Genomic DNA, 18,307 nt, shown 5'->3' on the forward strand with positions numbered 1-18,307 from the left:
TGGCACAATGATGAGGAGGCACTACTTTTAGAGTGTTTACATCCACAAAATGCCCATGGCTGATATCAACTTGCTGTTACCAAATGCCATTGACTGACATCCTTAAGATCCAGAGCCTAAAGTCAGCAGAACTAAAGTGGCCAATGGCTGAAAGGAGCTGTCCAAAAGATCCTTTCTGTAGATGTAGGTGTGTAGTGTGTGTCTTAAGAGGACAATAGCTCTCGCAATTGACGTCGACAAGATCTAAAAAGAATTGTGTGGCTTGACAGGGAACGAAAGGCAGTAACAACTGGGGACTAGACTAATGAGCGACGCTTGCCATTCTTATCTAAATGTCATGACTTGAACACAGTGCAAGGAAAACCAGTTCCACATTTATTAATTATTAGGGTAGGTGCAAAGCTAAGCAGCACTTCATGACATAAGTAAGTCTGGGCGGTGAACTCGACTCCGCTCGTGGATTTTGCGGAGATTTCCGCACTCCCCGTTACGCGAGCTTGCAGAGTTTATTCCCCTCGCTCGCGTTCATCAACGTCAAGTTGGAGAGCCTGAGCGAGCAAAATCCACCTCCCGGCGAGATTTTTCCTTGTTCGCAATTGTCAATATCAAGTTGGCGAGTGAAAGCGTGGAAAATCAACCTCCCATTGCGATTTCTCAACGCAGGCGGTCTGATTTCTCATTGCGAGTGATCGCATATGCTTGCGACCGCTCGCGTTGAGAAACTGTCCGTGCATGTATAGAAAGCTGCCGCTCGAGTATAAATCTACTCGAGCGGCAGAAAGGAAGCAGCGCCCAATTGCTCTGTGCATTGTGCTGTTCACTATGATAGGACAACACAGCCACGCACCTGGTACTGAAAATCACTGAGCAGCATTTATTCAACACACTCAGCCACTTGCGGAGCTCCGCGTAGTGCGGCGGAGTTTTTTTGCACTTCGTAGAGTTCCACGTAGCAGAACTCTGCCCAGGCTTAGACATAAAGCAATGCAAGTGTCAGCATCGAACAACTTTCAGGTACAAACTATGTTTTGCACTGTAAAGTTGACGAGGGCACAGAGGAAAATGGCTCTGCACAACGACAAGTCAACTGCCCTCATTGCTTATGCAAAAAGGGCATAATGACATTGCAAACACCCACATTGTCATGGAAAGCCAGATCTAATAACATAGCAAGACATATCTTTGCAGGAAATCATAGTCCCATCGGAAACTAGACATAAAAACATCTAAGCAAAATATTGCAAAATATATCCTACAAGAAAGATGTGTCGTGAAATTCCACATTTACATGGCACATCCTTAAGTTGGAGGTCCTGGCACTGCAATTTGAAATGAGGGTGTACCTCAAATACAAATCACATGCAATCTAGTGATGGTCACACCACCCTAAATAACACGGACTAATCTTTGACCCTTTTGGCCATTAGGCTAGCAAATTATTTCATCTGCAATATGTTATAAGAAATAAAAAAAGACAGACAGAATATAGACGATAGTCGTCTAAATGCTTAACATAATAGCATTTAATGATATACAATGGCTGTTTATTCCTTTACTTCAAGGTGACGTGCAGTATTATGAAATGTGAATAAGTGACGAACATTGTAGAGCATAACTAAGGTATACAATTTAAGGATTATAATATTTGGATTGCATGCCTTAGCTACTATTACTAGATGCCCTACCGCTGAAAACGTATGGATCCGTTTTACAATCAGATATATTGGCACATTTGAAAAAATTCTCTCCCCATAATAGCGGCATAACAAAAAAATCTCAAATATACTTATTGTAGGGAAAATATGGATGACATTTTACTTTTTATTTTCCTGAAATACATTTGAAATGCATTAATGTTGAAATGCAATTTTTTCTCTCCATGAAATACATTTGAAAATGCATTAACGTTGAAATGCAATTTATATTTTCTTGAAATACATTTGAAATGCATTAATGTTGAAATGCAATTTGTATTTTCTTGAAATACATTTGAAATGCATAAATGTTGAAATGTAACAAGAATGAGCATGGATGCATAATACTTTTCTTTTTGCCTTTTCAGGCGGATCATTTATGCATAAATCATTCACTTGACATGGACCACAAACAGAGAGTTCATTAAAGAGGCATTACTGCAACACCCTTGTGCAGCCACTCCGCTCAGAAGTGCCGAGAGGTAATTCGGAGGTACAAGTCGCCTCACCAAGCCATAGAGGAAAACGCATTAAATAAGTAGGCTATTTTTAAATACTTTAATGAAGTCAGTAATGCAGGGAGAAATTATTCTTTTTTAAATTATATGGGCAATTGTTCTCCTGCACAACCTTGAAAGCGCAAATATGTTGTATATTTAGGTTAAAATAGCCTCTTCTTCCTTTTCCTGAATGTAAAACATTTCCGTCCTAATAGGCACCCAAACCACTTTTTCATCTCCTTTTTACCGCCAGAAGCAGAGTTGCTAGGATACATTTTCTGACACCATGTGCCACTTGAATGAGCCCAGAAGAATCACTCAAAACATCGACACAGCTCCAAAATAGTACCCATGTATCAGCAATTAATATTAAGTACTAACAGGCACAATGAAATGTCCCTAAAGTCGTAGATGACAGAGTTGATTTTTATTGTATTTATTTATATTGGTCAACACCATGGCGAAACTCTCTTGCAGCTCGGGAATGAACAGTTGGAGAGGGTAAGGATTTTACTATAAAAAAGGAGATTGTAACCACCTTTGTCAATGCAAGTAACTATGTAACAAGATTAACATTCACTGGCAGGGTGTTAGAGAGATGTAGGGAAAAAGACTGCAAATTTATAGTCCCAAGATTGGCATCTACTGCTGGGGAGACCAACTGCAGCTGATCAGCTGACCCTAGGAAGCAAATCTGCTCATACCAGACAGACACTTTTCTCCCGGTAAGAAAGAGGCTAGACATGAGGCTATTTAAATGTTAAGCACAGAAGAATGAAGGGAACACTGGCCTCTGAAGAAAACCATGGAGAGAATTTTCACATATTGACCCCGAGTGTCTTTGTTTGAGGTCAAAGACTAGAAGGACCACAGTGTTCTGAATTAAATGCAGTACTACTGTGATTTTAGATCCAATTTATGTTCTTAGGACTGTCTGAATGAAATTGTAGACCTGGGTGGGAGGTATAAAAGGGAGAACTCTCATTAGCTAGCTAAACATGAACAGGGAAGTGTGCACCACAGGAAAATACCTCATCTAAAGGAAGTAACATGAAACCGTGTGGGTAGAAGGGACGACAGCCAGGTGGTTTACAGAGAAGCAGGGGACAATATAGCATATGTCTGTCTGTCTTAGGTGAGCTCCAACCCACTACTGCCACTATCTCCTGGTTCTTTGACACCACAAAAGATATTCAGCATTGCTAATGCTGGCATAAGAAATGTTCAACAAAACAATCTTATGTTATTTCTTTCACACCCAAGTTTCTAATGTTATTCTAAAGTGAGCACTCTGTAATACTATATGAAAATTATAAATAACGAAACAGTAAAAAATTAAACAAAACAACATGAATGTTTCCTTACTGTGTAGAACATGAATTACAAATTCAAGGCTAAGGTAGAGCAAACAATATTCTGCTGTGTATCCATGAGCATTTAAATAATGGCACAACTAACCCTCAGGAACTGAACACATCATATATTCTTAAGAATATACATTCTTGTGAGCTATGATTCATGTTTCTCTGCTATCAGAAAAAAAACAATTGTAAAATAAAAGGTGAGCCTGTGCTTGAGAGCACTATAACAATGCACACATGCCACATTCCTTCCTCAACAGTGAAATAACATGATGCTACACTAGAAAGGTTAACTATGATGAACGATTACTTTCGAAAGTGGCGTTTAGTGCTGTATTTGAACATTCCATCTGAAACATGTACCTTCAGGTTCAAAATGTGATCTAAGAGGAAAAATTATTCTGCTCGAAATTCTTTTTTTTAAAAAATATTCTTACAATTCATCGCTGCTTTTAACCAAATCATGTGTAAAGTCTTTCTGTCACGATATATGGTAGAAGATTAACAAAAATGAAAGGGAAGGATTTCTGTACTTGTGTAAAGCACTGTAAGATTTTCCTTCCGTGTATAACCAGGGTACTGCATTTTATGCTAAAATTTCCAAATAAATTCCGCATTGTGAAGCGATAAACTTTCAACCGACCCAGCATCCAATAAGACACTGCATGCATAACTACAGGAGCCTCCAGATCTCCTTGGTAACACTGCTGTCACATTCCACGTTTCTACATCAGGCTGATTGCATCAAACTGATGTTCCAGTTTTCAACTGGATATAACCACACTTAAAACAGAAAGTGGCATTAAGATAGTGCTTCAACATGGAGTATGAGGTAGAAAAGCAGCAGTTAACATATCTAAAAGTCACATATGTAAACCAATAACCAGCAAACCTAAAGTAAATACTTGACAAAACTAAATATCGTTAAAAAGTAGGTCCGGAGGAAAATAAGAAATTAGTCACCATTTAAAATTTTCATGAAGCACATGCAAAGACTATAATAATAGATTTCATCAAACGTATAAAGTTACTTTACGATTAAACTGAGCCCAGATAAGAAAAGTGTTAATTTGAAGGCTGATAACTGCTGCCCTTTCTGAAAAAATAAATATTTAGCAAAAAAACAAAAAACAGCACAGCCAATAACAGGGGGATACCCACAATTCGAGAAATAGGACTCCGCTTGAGAACTTCTCGATTTAATAGGCTGACCAACAGATTATTTTTGCCTACTCAGGGAAACAAGTGTTGCAGGTTCTGGAACCTCTTTAAGAAAATTGTTTGAACTGATGAGTTTAAAACAAAGCTTGGCAATGGGTAAATACAATAAGAGTGGTAAATGCCTTTATTCTAATAAAATCTTGCTTGACCAGTTCAAGAAGCACTAGGCAAACGTTAAGAGTAGCATTCACACTTACTAAACTACATCCCTATAAAATTTCATATAGACGAAATGGTGATCAAAACTGCACAATTTCAGAGGCTTTTAGATCTTATACCTTATCTACAACGTTCTTAACCCAAGGTATTTTACTGCATATAAATATAGCCACCTCTTTGTCACTGTTTATCTGAATATAACACTAACAGAACTAATTTATCACCCCCGTCATAATTATTATCTCGATCGGTGGCAAATAAGGACTTCAATGTATATCACCTTACTTTTGGTGGTGGCAAGTCAAGCAGAGGAGGCGGCGCCTCAAAAGAAGCAGAACGCAGCCTAGGTCAAGGTTGTAATGGCGCAGCCTCTGAGTCGGATAGCACAATGGGCACCTCGTCCCCCAGTGCCGATGGAGTAGGCATTTGCGTTGATGCTCCAGGACCAGGCAAGAGAGTGGCACCAGAGGTAGCGTTGGAATGGGAGAAAAAGGAGACAGTGATGGATTGGAAGGGGCCAACTGGCGCCGAGGGCAACCCTGCCGGCGGTACCCCAGAAGGAAGGCGTCTCTGCTAATTGCAACCCGAAAATGGGCCAGAGGGTATAAGCATAGCCTTGCATCACTATTTGATCTACCTTGGTGTCTGGGACAGCTCTGGAAACTTTGGTTATATGTGGCATGGACTTCGGGAGCAAGATCGAGAGGCATGGTAACAACCCCCCACAGCTTCTCAGGACTGTGAGAGTAGTGGGAAGGGCCAGAGTCCCGGTTGGACTTTTTATGACATTCTTTTCCCTACATACCTGAAGAACTGGAGAGCTATGATGGCCGACTTCGAGAATTACTCTTGGACTTCATAACTGGAAAAAGTCCACGGCAGAACCTTCGACTTGGACTGACCTCGTTGCTAAGTTTTCCAACGCATGGTGACATAATTTCACCTCGCGGTCTAATATGGCCTTCGGGTTTACCAATGAGCAGTCACTGCAGGCCTTTAAAATTATAGCTGAACCCCAGGCAAACCCAATGAGGATCTGTCACAAACACTTGTTTGCAGCAGTCCTTAGAGGTTATTACGAGGAGAGGACAATTCCCTTGCACACTAGATTTACAAAAAGATTTTATGAGGTAAACTGGTCTCTGATTAAAGATAGGTAGCTATTAATCCAGGTCCAATGGTGCAGAAAGCAACAGACTGATGTCAGTGCACTGGGGAGGCATATACATAGGTCCCACACGTAACTTCTGGAGCAAAACGTCACCACATGCCAACAGGCTGAGATATGCTCAAAGGTTTCCGGGTCTAGTCTGACGGAAGGAGAACATTCAAAAGGTGAGGAATCTGCAGTTAGAAGTATCTATTAGAAAAAAGTAATGTATCCACATGTTTTTGTTTCCATTACATCAACGTATATACACACAACCTGAAAAAAAACACATATCTATCTCTCTCTCAATGTGTGTGTATATATATATATATATATATATATATATATATATATATATATATATATTACCTACTGGCGGTCGCCAGTAGGTAGTTATAGTTAGGATAATTTTCAATGTTAAATCTCAACATTCTATTTTGAATAACTTTGGCGCCGGTTGTCGAATCTGCCTGAAATTTTCAGGAAAATGGTCTCATGGCGGTCCGGTCGTTCCCAGAAAGTTTGGGGGGGATTCGTCAAGCGGGGGCCGAGATAAAAGGGGGGTCCCAAAACGCGTTTTCCCCATGTTAATTTCCATAGGGCGGTTGATTTCACTTTTAGCCCGAACGGCTGAATGGATTTCCACCAAACTTGGCAAAATTGTAGGGACTGGTAGCCCGATGTGCCTTTGCTATGTCTCAAGATATGTGCTCCAGTGGATTTTGAGTAATTTAGGTTCAAAAAAATATATATATCTATAGGCGCTCTCCCGTGCGCGCACCCGTGAGCGCTCCCGGCGCGACACGCGACTTGCGCGCAGAAAGCTGATTGGCTCTCAGTTGTCTGTAAACATTCTAAACAGTCCGGAGCGGCCGCCATCTTGTCTATCGGTAAAATCTAGTCATAAGAGGTGGCAAAAACAAAGGGTGGAATTGACCATAAGGGGGCAGGGTAGACCCCCCCTGACCCCCTAGGTTTGATATGGGGGCCATTAAAGGGCACCGCGGGGCCTCAAAAAATTTTTTTTTTTTTTCGATTTTCGCGGGGGGAGCGCCTGGTGCGCGCACTTTTAAGCGTACTCGTACGCGTACTTTGGTGAAAAAGATCTTTTAAGCACTCCCTGAGAATTTCTAGGGGATCATGAGTAGTCTGTCCTGTTCACTTATGAAAATGAGGTGTAAAATATTCATATGAGATAATATAGTGGGAGAAAGGTAGTAAGTATGAGTAAACTTACTATGTAACAGAAAAATAGTTGAACAGTATACTATAAGTCTCACTTTATATTTTAAACATTTTTGGTAATACTTCATGAATTACATATAAAAAAGAATATTGTCTGAAACAATTGAAATTATTAAAGATAAATTTATTCCTCTGATTCTTTTTCATAATTTAATAAAATTTCTAACATAATATTGTCCGGAATTTCCTCATAATTATATGTACATGATTCAATTTCTTCCAAACATTCTATAAACTGTTCATCCAAAGAGTCATCCATGAAATCAACTTCTTTTTTTTCATCTTCTGGTTTTTCCACCTTTACTTTGATAGAAGTATCATTTGCCTTATTTTCTCCTTCCATTTTCTTTCTGAAAATTGCATATAAATTAACTATATTAGTAGAGCTAGTATACCAGAGAAGCCTAACTCAATCCATAACTATTACAGAGAAGTCTATGTCTATCTCTAACTATTAAAGAGGGATAGCATATCACTAACAGAATATTTTTTAAGAAATAAACTTAACGTGTACAATATACTTCCATAATTAGAAGTTACCTTAGAGAAATTAGTTGAAGTTGACAGTGAAATTTGTTTTCAAGTGTACTTCAGGAAGCAGTAGTCAAAATGGCTGTGTTTCCCTCTCTTCTTTTATATATATTGTTGTACTTAACCAATCAAACGACAGGAAAAAATCGTAGAAAATGAGAGATACTTTTTAATTGGTTGTAAATTCTAACATTACAAGTGTGTTTTTGTCATGTAATTTACCTCAGGATATTTAGACAGGCCTGTAGCCTAAATGTCTCAATGGAATTTCACCAAATTTGGGCAAATGGTAGGGACTGCTATGTAGTAGGGCCTATTCTATATTTGATGAAAGTGTCTCCAGTGGTTTTTTTGTAAATTGCTTTCCCACCTTTTTTTAACGAGCGCTTAGCGGTGCGCGCTCCTTTACGCGCACTGGCAGCGTTACGGGAGTCCTCCATTTTGTGTTTCGGAACAATCGAGACACAAGATGGAGGGTAAACAATGTTCGGAATGGATAGAAGGGGGAACTGTAGAGACTTCTTGACCCTCTAGGTTTTCTGAGGGGGGCTTAGGAGGCTCATAAACGTAAAAAAAAAAAAAAAAAATTCTTTAATTTTTCGCGGGGGTAGCGCCTGGTGCGCGCACCTTTAAGCGTACCCGAAAGCGTACTTTAGTGAAAAATAGTGAAAAAAGTTAGAAAAAAATAAACGCTTTGAATGATCAGAGTTAGGGTAGCTCTGAAAAGAGCTTTTGGGTTCTGTGGTTGATTTAGGTACCTACAAGTAGGTTCCAATACACATTCTTAAATTCAGGAGGAATATTCTATTCCCCTCATCTGAGAAGTGCACTCCATCTCCTCTGTAGATGTCTTGCATGTTGTAACGCAAGTTATTATTGTATAATGAACCCATTCCATAGTCTCTCATGTAAGCAGAAACAGATTTATTTACATGTTTTCGTGCTTTCTCAAATTGTGGACCAAATTGGTTGGACCAGTTCCATTTCTGTCTTTGGCATATATTGGAATATACCAAGGCAGTGTGGGGAAAAAGTATCATCAATTGATGAAAGGTGTCCTTTAATAGCATTTCCAGACCTACCCCAGTTAATGTGCCTAGATCGTTTCCACCACAGTGCACAATTATAAGGTCAGGTTCTGGCAGATGCAAAAAGGTTTTCACCAATGGTATCAATTGGTGACATTTTAATCCTCTGTGGCCAATCCACTTGATTTCCACATTTGATAAATCAAGGTTATGAAAATTTCTGCTAGCTGCATACCTTCTCAATATACATTATAGTGTTCATTTTTACAAAAACATACTTTAGCAATTCACTAAAAAACACATAGGTATGAGTATGAATAAAAAGTTAGGAATTAGCATTTAAAAAACCTATGAAATTCACTGAAAAAACCATAGGTTTCACACCAGTTATAGTTAGGAATTAGCTTTTAAAAAACCTATTAAATTCACTGAAAAAACCATAGGTTTCACACCAGTTATAGTTAGCTGGAAATTTTACTGATATAAAACCATTGAAATTCCCACGTTATAGTTAGTCGGACTCACTATAACTTGCGCGTGCAATGCACTGCTGATGACATCACATATTACATCACTCATGACATGGTCAGTGACATCAGTCATGACATCACTGATGACACCATCCTTGTGACACAGTGACAGACCTCCTTTCGCTATAATGTAACCCTTGAAACACATATTCAAAAATAGAAACTAATATTTTCCAAAAAGTGGATATACCCATACCAGTTACAACAAGCAATTCAGTAATTCCACCATCTATATGCACATCCAGTCATTCACCAACAGTTCTATATAGTCACTCATACATATACTCACTTATCATATGAAGTGATACACCTATACATCCTGTTACACACCGACAGTCATCCAAAAGTTACTCACACACATACTCACACGTGCAAATAAACTATTGAACATCCATTTATTTGAATATAGAGTTATACACACACTTCCACCTTACTTGTATTGAAAATTACACATATTTATTCTCTTAAACAATCACTTATAGAAACACATACTTATTTAAACAGGAACTCTTACAATCTCTTACTCTCACATATACTCACTTATATACATCAATATTCACATATACTAGATTAAAACATATGTAGTTACTGATAAAGACACTAGTGAGACAGTCATTCACTCACTAACAAACACATATACACACTCATCCATCCATACAGTCCTGCACATATGCTGTCTTCAAAACACATACAAACAGCGAGTCAGTCACTCATGCATCTATGTGCTAAGTAATACCCCCACCAAACCATATAGACACTCATACTGATACTAAGAGAAACATCTAATAACCCATATACATACGCATGTAGCTACTTACCAACACATGTAGCCACTTATACACAAAGTGAAACACTAATAAATGAATTTAAATATTTAAACATAACTCACTAATATTTATTTTTCAGAAAGACACACATTCACTGGATGGTGTCATAAGTGATGTCACTGACCATGTCATGAGTGATGTAATATGTGATGTCATCAGCAGTGCATTGCACGCGCAAGTTATAGTGAGTCCGACTAACTATAACGTGGGAATTTCAATGGTTTTATATCAGTAAAATTTCCAGCTAACTATAACTGGTGTGAAACCTATGGTTTTTTCAGTGAATATATATATATATATATTTCTTTGGCTGACCACTTAGGAAGGCACATCTAGTGAAACTGAATACAAAGGGCAATTAAACGACTATTTGTTCCTAAATTCTAATTATATGACCATATGTGATCGGTTTGGAACTAATAAGAATGTAATTTAAGCAATAGTAGACAATACAGAAGGCTTCATTCTAGAAGAGTGTTACATGTCTTGAGGTTGTATACCTTCAGCTAAGGAATTACAGCAAAATTCACTCCACCTACACTGGAAAATATTTAAGATGTGACGAGCATTGTATAAAGAAAAAACTTTTTGTTATTAAAATTAGAAATATTCTTGAACACCTGAAATGTTAGGCTTCCAAAACTGTGGCACAACATCAAGCACCCATAAAACTCCTTTGTTGATGCTTAGCAGTTTCTTAGCCACACGATAACCGTATAACTAAGTTTCCACACACCATTAATAACATTTAATGTCATTTTTATGCTACTGAAATTTAACTGTGTGCCAACGGTAGTTTAGATTAGAAAGTTTCTCCACTGTCCGAACCAGGTTTCTTACCATTTTAAAAACGTGGGTAAGTAAATCTTTGGTTCAATAAAAGTCAGTTTTGTTATAAATGCAATAAAAGCACAAATCAAATATTACAAAGTAAAGCAAGGCAGTCTGTGTAGTGCTTCCAGTGAAATACTTTGTGGTTCGGGACTGGCAATCTTTTCCCATGTTCTTGAAATACTTGGAGGTAACACTTGTCCAGTTAAAGGGAAGAACAATAAAACATTAAGTGTTGAAATAAAAGGCCAACCAACAGTCAAAGTAGTTGGTGTGTCTGTCACATTTCTTCACTGCGGCATGTATCCACCCTTCCTTACAATCTGTGGTAGGTAACTTTTTGTCTCCTCGCATGCAGCTGAATTTGAGTCCATTGTTTCACAATCCACCGCCACTTCCCCTCCAGCAAGTGAATCATTTCCTGTGGGGCCTTCAAGCAACTCCTCCACTGGCAAAACACTATGATGTCCAGCAAGAGCATCCTTGTTTAGCGACATCTGTCCTTGAGACAGTTCCCTTTGTGGCCCTTCTAGGCTCCTTTCATCTTGGCCACAGTTTTGTTTAAAATACGGGCTACTCTGAAGCTTATATGCACTCCCTTCTGGAACTTGCTGGTCATCTGGCTTTTCTTCTGATTCAAGCAGTGGCTGTGATGATTCTGACCTTGAGAATGAATGTGCAGGAAGGCCAGGCTTCTGGTCTCTGTAACCAGTGAGAACGACGGTTGAATATTGTACAGTGCTGGAGGTGGTCTGTGCAGATTCACTATCCTCGCTGTCGGAGACACTCTGTCGAGGAGATGACATACCCGACGACCCTCCTATGCCACTGCTGTGCCCTTCAGAGGTACTCATTTCCTTTTTCAGAAGGTCCAATGGCTTCATGTCCTGCTCTGAAAATGATTTTTTGTCATCTGCTGTAATTTCAACCACACTGACATCTGTAAAGCTTTCTTCTGGGTAGGCCGGATTCTTTGAGCTGAAGTTGTGCTGCATACAAAACAACACAAATTAGTATTTCAAGCAATGGTACACTGATATTTGTTATGTAAATTCGTATGGAGACTTTAACGAACAAGAAACAAGCAGAGAATGGCATCGGGATGCTGTGCATTACATTACTGTAATATATATTAGAAAATCAGATTAAAGGATACAAAATGACAGGAGTTGAATCCTGAATACAAAAACATTTAATTTTCCATCCAAAAAAGCCTGCTATAATTAACAAAAAAATAAATCAAAACAATATTCAACACAATATATTTGATAAGATTTCTGTAAAAACAATCAGCATTTAGTTGAGAGAAAATGTTGAGACTTTCTGGTATAACACGTTGCATATTCTTAACTTTATAAGAATACATTTACAAAATATACAAAATGAAAAACAAGAGGAAATTCATCAAAGAAATGAGAATTAAAAAAAGTATAATAAAAGCTGATGTCTCCAGTACAAAAATTATGCTGAATTAGAGGATCATGGAGTATGAGTTTCAGCCATTAGGGAACAACTTAATTCTGAAGTATTTACAGCCCATTTCGCATAGGCGCATTAAACCATTACAGCTATCTTGAGCACACGTAGGGATCGTGAAGGCAAAAGGTGAAGCTCATGAAAGATGGCTGTTACAAACTTAAAAGTCACAATATGAGAAGCAACTTTTTGTACTTACTGAATGTATTTAGCAATAGAAATAGAAGCTCCAAATACAACAAAAAACTACCACTGATATAACTGAAAAAAGCCAAAATGGTGCTACTCTTGGAGTGGTGTGGCTCACTGGTTAGAGGCGGCAGACCCGAAAGCAGAGGTCGGCCCGGGACCAGGGTTCGATTCCCGACGCGGCAGGGTCTTGAGCCATGGTCAGCGGACTCGATAATTCTCGCGTTGGTGCCTACTCCAACCATGGGTATACAGCGCCGGGACGCCCCTTTGCTGGGGCAGCTGTGCGCTTTACAAGTATACAACATTAACTCTTACGGCCTTATCTCTATGAGTCTCAGAGTCACTGACCAAGGCAGAATCAGATTATGGGATTAAACAGTCAATATGGGTGGCAGTCTGGTAAGACAACATGTGCATAAGATCCCACTTATGGAAACTTGAATCCAGTGGGCAAAAGAATGTCAGAGGGAAATCCAGCTTGAACTGAATTTAAGTTTGGGAGTAGAGAGGCGATCATTTTATAGAGAAATCATTCTTTAGGTGCATGGAATCACATTTCCAAAAGGGTGATTCTTTACTTAAACTAAAAGATTGTTTCATGGATGACATTGAAGGCTACTCTACAGTGTCATTTAAGAGGGCTTTCTATCAACAATATAGGAATTAATTGGTTTTATTTAGAGACCCTAATGGCGCAGAGGAACTTGGTGGGATTGCGATTTGAGCAACTGCTGTACCAAGAAAAGTAGAACATCTGCTCTGTATAACTCGAAGCAATGAGGTTTACCTTTTGTATGGTGTTCTCCATAGTGTACAGAGGGTGCAGAATGACTATCTCTTAGCTAGGGGCTAAACTGTTAATTATTAATCCTGGATATATGTTTAAGATCAGAAAGAGGCTTAGTTTAAGAGAACAGAATGACTTACTTATGGAGAATGTCAAAAGGAAGAAAGAATGTGAGTGAAGGATGCACATTAGAATTTTTGTTATTTGGACTAAAGACTGTATGCAAACAACTTATTAAAAGAAACTGAAAAATGACATACCCGAGTGGGAGTATGAGGCGACAACTTTACTATTGTGCTTTTTGAAGGATCAGGTATATTTGGCCAAATATACTTTTTTATCCTGTAAGAAAAAAAAATATCAATGACAAAAAAGCATAGAAATGACTAATTGACCATGATTTTATAATAGTAAAACTATTTAACCAAAATTAGAAATATAATTGATTTCATTTAATAATGCAAAATCTGTTTTCAATTTTCTTTCGAAGTAAGACAGCTTAAGAGGGTGATTTATGCAGGCCATACAAATTAAACACATTCTATATATTTCAAATAGTTCCCTAACACAAACAATATAAGAAAACAAACTATAAATTAACATACGGTCAAATTGAAATCTCACCTCGGACAGAAAACCCTATTTCTGACCATAGATTGAATTATTTCCTTAAACCACCTTCAGATCGGAGAACCTAAATAACAACTATTTTTTTCAGAACAAATTTTTTATTGTTTTCTTGAGAGAGATTGCAAATAAACCACAGTACTCCGAACACCGGAGGGGCTGTGAGCATAAAAACAAAATGCACAGAATAGCAATCAATACAATCGTTCAATGAAGGATATTTACGACATCTCTACTATCCCCCTATCCCGTATTAACTACGCCCTCCCGGATCCCACCCTAACCCTTTGCACCCTTTGCACGATGTCCTCACAGGTCCAAGCAATAAAATAACTATGAAACAGGCAATGCATACTCTCCTCCACCCAGGTTCTTAAAGCATCTGTTCTGTATCCACATCACGCTGTGCTGGCAGTTCCAGCCACAATCCCCTGTACTCCGCCCATCTCTTCCATATTTTGTAGTGCTTTCTGGGGCAACCTCGGGCCTCAAACACTGGACGTTCCAGCCCCATACAGTAATCTAATCCTTTTTTCCACACTACCACAGGGGGGGGCCCTGGGGTCTTTCCAGGCGCGGGCCACATCCCTCTTGGCCATGGTAAGGCCAAGGAGCAGTAAATGTTGTTTATAAATGTTGCCACCCACTTGTTCCATTACATGGAGAAGGCCCAGCTGTGGTGTACGGGGGAGCTCCCAGCCCAATACTTCTGCCAAACAGTCCCAAACACCTGTCAAGAATCTCTCCAGTGCTCCACAGGACCATACTGTATGTAGGAAAGTGCCCACCTCCCGACCACATCTCAGACATTCAGGGGACACAATCAAGCCCGCTTGCCACAGCCTCTCTCTAGTATAGTATGCTCTATGTAGATATTTAAATTGGATGAATCGTAATCCTACGGCAACGGCCGCACCTCTAGGAGCAGCAAGGGCCTCCCTCCAAACCCTTTTCTTCTAGCACACCCACATCTCCCTTTCATGTGGCCCGCAGCTTATCAAGAGAGGAGGAGCAGTGTGTAACCAAGGATTGGTAGATGCGGGATATTTTCTTATCCTCTAATTCACCCATAAATACCTTAGCTTCCAGAGGGCTGAATTCGGGTAAGGAGTCTAGTCTCTCCAGGTAAGGAGAGATGGCATGTCGGAACTGCAAGTATTTAAAGAACTGGGTCTGGGGCATACTATACTCGTCCCTCAGCTCCTGGAATGATTTTAAGGTTGTGCCTTTCATTACGTGGCCCAACGCCGAAATCCCTATTGCGTCCCAGCCGCAGAACCCCTGTAAAGATGCCAGAGCCGGTAGGCAACCGTTTCGCCACAATGGAGTCTCCGCGGTCAGTCTGTTACACCATCCCATGCGGTGAAGCGCCTGCCTCCAGATCTGGAAGACCACCGGGAGCCTCTTCCTCTTACCAGCCGAGTACAATACTGTACGTAGGGTGTCCGGTTCCATCAGGTACCTCTCCAGGGCATAAGCTGGATCACCCCGATCCCCGTACCATCACTCATTCAATACCAACAGGTGGGACGCCTGATAATAGGACAGGACATCCGAAGACCCCAAGCCGCCGCAATATGTGGAGAGGAAGCAGGTACGGAGTGCCACTCTCACCGCACCCCCAGCCCAGAGGAACTGGCCCAGCGCCGAATTGACCTGGCGAAACCACTGCGGTGATATGGGGTAGTGGTGGTTCTGTAGTTGATAGAGTAAGCGTGGGAGGGCCACCATCTTGAAAATGGCCGAGCGGTCATAGAGATTCAGGGGCATACGGGACCATGTTTTCATTTCCGTCCGGACCCGGTCCCAGACAGGAATGACATTGCGCTCCCACGAGACTCCAGGTATGTCAGTCAGAAACACCCCAAGATTCCTAAGGCCCCCAGTCGCCCCGTGCAAACCCAATGCCCAGGCACCCAGCTTCGTACTGTCCTCAAGTGTCCACAGTGTGGACTTCCGCACATTTAGATTGAGCCCCGATACCTCCCCAAACACCCGCATAATTTCCAGGACCCTCGGTCCTGACCTGTTGAGGTCCGTGAGGTAGAAAAGCACGTCATCCGCGTAGAGCGCGATCCTGTCCGATGGCCCGGCCTCCCATTCAAAGCCCTCATCTGCGCGTCTATGCGCACCCACGCCGCCAAGGAATCCATGGCAAGGGCGAACAGGTACGGCGAGAGGGGACACCCCTGTCGGGTGCCCCTTATGATAGGAAAGGCGCTGGATACTGCCCCAGCCACTCTTATTGAAGCCGTCAAGTCGGTATACAGCAGTCGTATTTATTTTATTTATTTTGAAAGTTTTATATAGCGCGAACAAGATCTTTGCAGATATCAGAGCGCTTTACAGGGGGAGATGAAGTAATAGCATGTAGCAGTTGAGGTAGTTAGGTACAATATGCATAGTTACATAGGTAGGTCAAAGAAAAACCGGAGGTAGATCATAGGTGAGGTAGTGTCAGTACAAGGTACATAGTCAAACCGTTGCGCCAATAATATAAAAGTACAAAAGTATGCATATACTTATTTAAACGTGCTGCAAGTGTTTTTGGAGATAACATAAAGGTGGGCATAGTTGAGGTAGGTGCGTGCAGGATGTAAAGTCACACAGGTGCATCAGTAGTACAAAAGTAGGGATGGTTGAGGTGGTGTAGGTACAGTGTGCAAGTCAGACAGGTGCGTCAGTAGTACATCAAAATACAAAGAGGGAACATATACAATCAAATAAGTCAGAATACCAGTGGTACAAGTAGTACAAAGAGGGAACATATACAATCAAATAAGTCATAATACAAATAGTACTAGTAGACCAAGGGGTCAGGCCGGTATTACGGAGCGGATTCATGAGAGATACAGGTTAATAGATCATGTGTATTTAGCCATGAGGATCGCTTTTACTTCTTTCTTAAACAGTTTGTTGGAGGAGATGAGCCTGGTTTCAGGAGGCAGTGAGTTCCAGATCCTGGGCGCCATTCCTGAAAAGGAGCGTTTATAGGTTTTTTCCTTTCTGAATCTTCGAGGTTTCAGCAGAAGATTGTTTGTGCTTCTAGTAGTTCTAGAGCCACCCGAGATTGTCAGCTTTTGAGTGAGGTAGCTGGGCGAGTTGTGGTGTACAGCCTTGTGAGTCATGCAGGCGATTTTCAGATGTATTCTGGCTTCAAAAGGCAGCCAGTTCAGGGATTTAAAGTCAGGGGAGATATGCGAGTGTTTTTTTGAGCCAGTGATGAGTCTCGCTGCAGCGTTAAGGGACGCTCTAAGGGGTGCCGTAGTTGTTAGTGGGAGCCCGCAGAGGGCGGTGCTTCCGTATTCTATGTGCGGGATGACTATAGATTGTACTGCAGTTTGGAAGTCTTTGGCTGGAAGGAAGGCTTTAAGTTTCCTCAAGGTATTGATTTGGAAGTTCGCTCCTTTGGTTGCCTTGCTGATGTGCTGCTGCATGTTGAGATTGGCATCAAGTGTTATGCCTAAGGATTTTGCTGAGTCTACGACGGTAGGTTGTACATTTAAAGCTGTTAACTGCTTAAGCCATGTTTGAGCCGTGGAGATTTTTGCGGGAGGAGAGATCAGGAGGAACTCAGTCTTCAGGGCATTGAGTTTGAGGTGATTCTCTGCAAGCCAGGACTGGGTGTTTCTGATCGTGGTGTTCAGAAGCATGATGTCCTTGGGGGATTGTATTTTGAGATAGAGTTGGGTGTCGTCGGCATACATGTGGAAGTGAACATTGGATGTCTGTAGCAAAGTAGTGAGAGGTTCCATAACTAGGTTGAACAGTGTAGGGGAGAGGGAGGATCCTTGTGGGACGCCTAGTGATACAGGTACCGGAGAGGACATCAGGTTGTTGCTTTTGAATCTTTGTGAGCGGTTGTGTAGAAAGGAGGTGAACCACTTGAGAACAGTCCCTGAGATGCCCATTCTTGTGTTTAGCAGTTCGAGTAAGTTCTCATGTTTAACTGTGTCGAATGCTGAGGAGAGATCCAGAAGGATGAGGAGGCAGGTTTCGTTTTGGTCTAGGATTTGGAGGGCGTCGTCCACTATGTGCGTCATGGCTGTTTCGGTACTGTGCCCTGCACGGAAGCCTGATTGATGAGCGTTGAGGAGATCAAACTTGTCTATGTGTTTAGTCAGTTGTAGCTGTACGCATTTTTCCAA

General features: G+C 40.7%; 1 protein-coding gene across 1 annotated transcript in view; it reads right to left on the reverse strand.

The window, feature by feature from the left end:
- Window positions 1-10,664: 10,664 nt before the first annotated feature.
- LOC147726592 (interleukin-6 receptor subunit beta-like) overlaps window positions 10,665-18,307 on the reverse strand; it is a 155,507-nt gene continuing 147,864 nt past the window's right edge. The window contains exons 6-7 of the mRNA XM_086963478.1: window positions 13,793-13,874; window positions 10,665-12,066 (exon numbers count right to left, since the gene is read on the reverse strand). Of these exons, the coding sequence (XP_086819604.1) occupies window positions 11,368-12,066; window positions 13,793-13,874 (781 nt within the window). The 3' untranslated portion in view covers window positions 10,665-11,367. The remainder of the gene's footprint in view (window positions 12,067-13,792; window positions 13,875-18,307) is intronic.

The sequence above is a fragment of the Lissotriton vulgaris genome, chromosome 3_1 (assembly GCF_964263255.1).
Source record: "Lissotriton vulgaris chromosome 3_1, aLisVul1.2, whole genome shotgun sequence".
NCBI classification, from domain to species: domain Eukaryota; kingdom Metazoa; phylum Chordata; class Amphibia; order Caudata; family Salamandridae; genus Lissotriton; species Lissotriton vulgaris.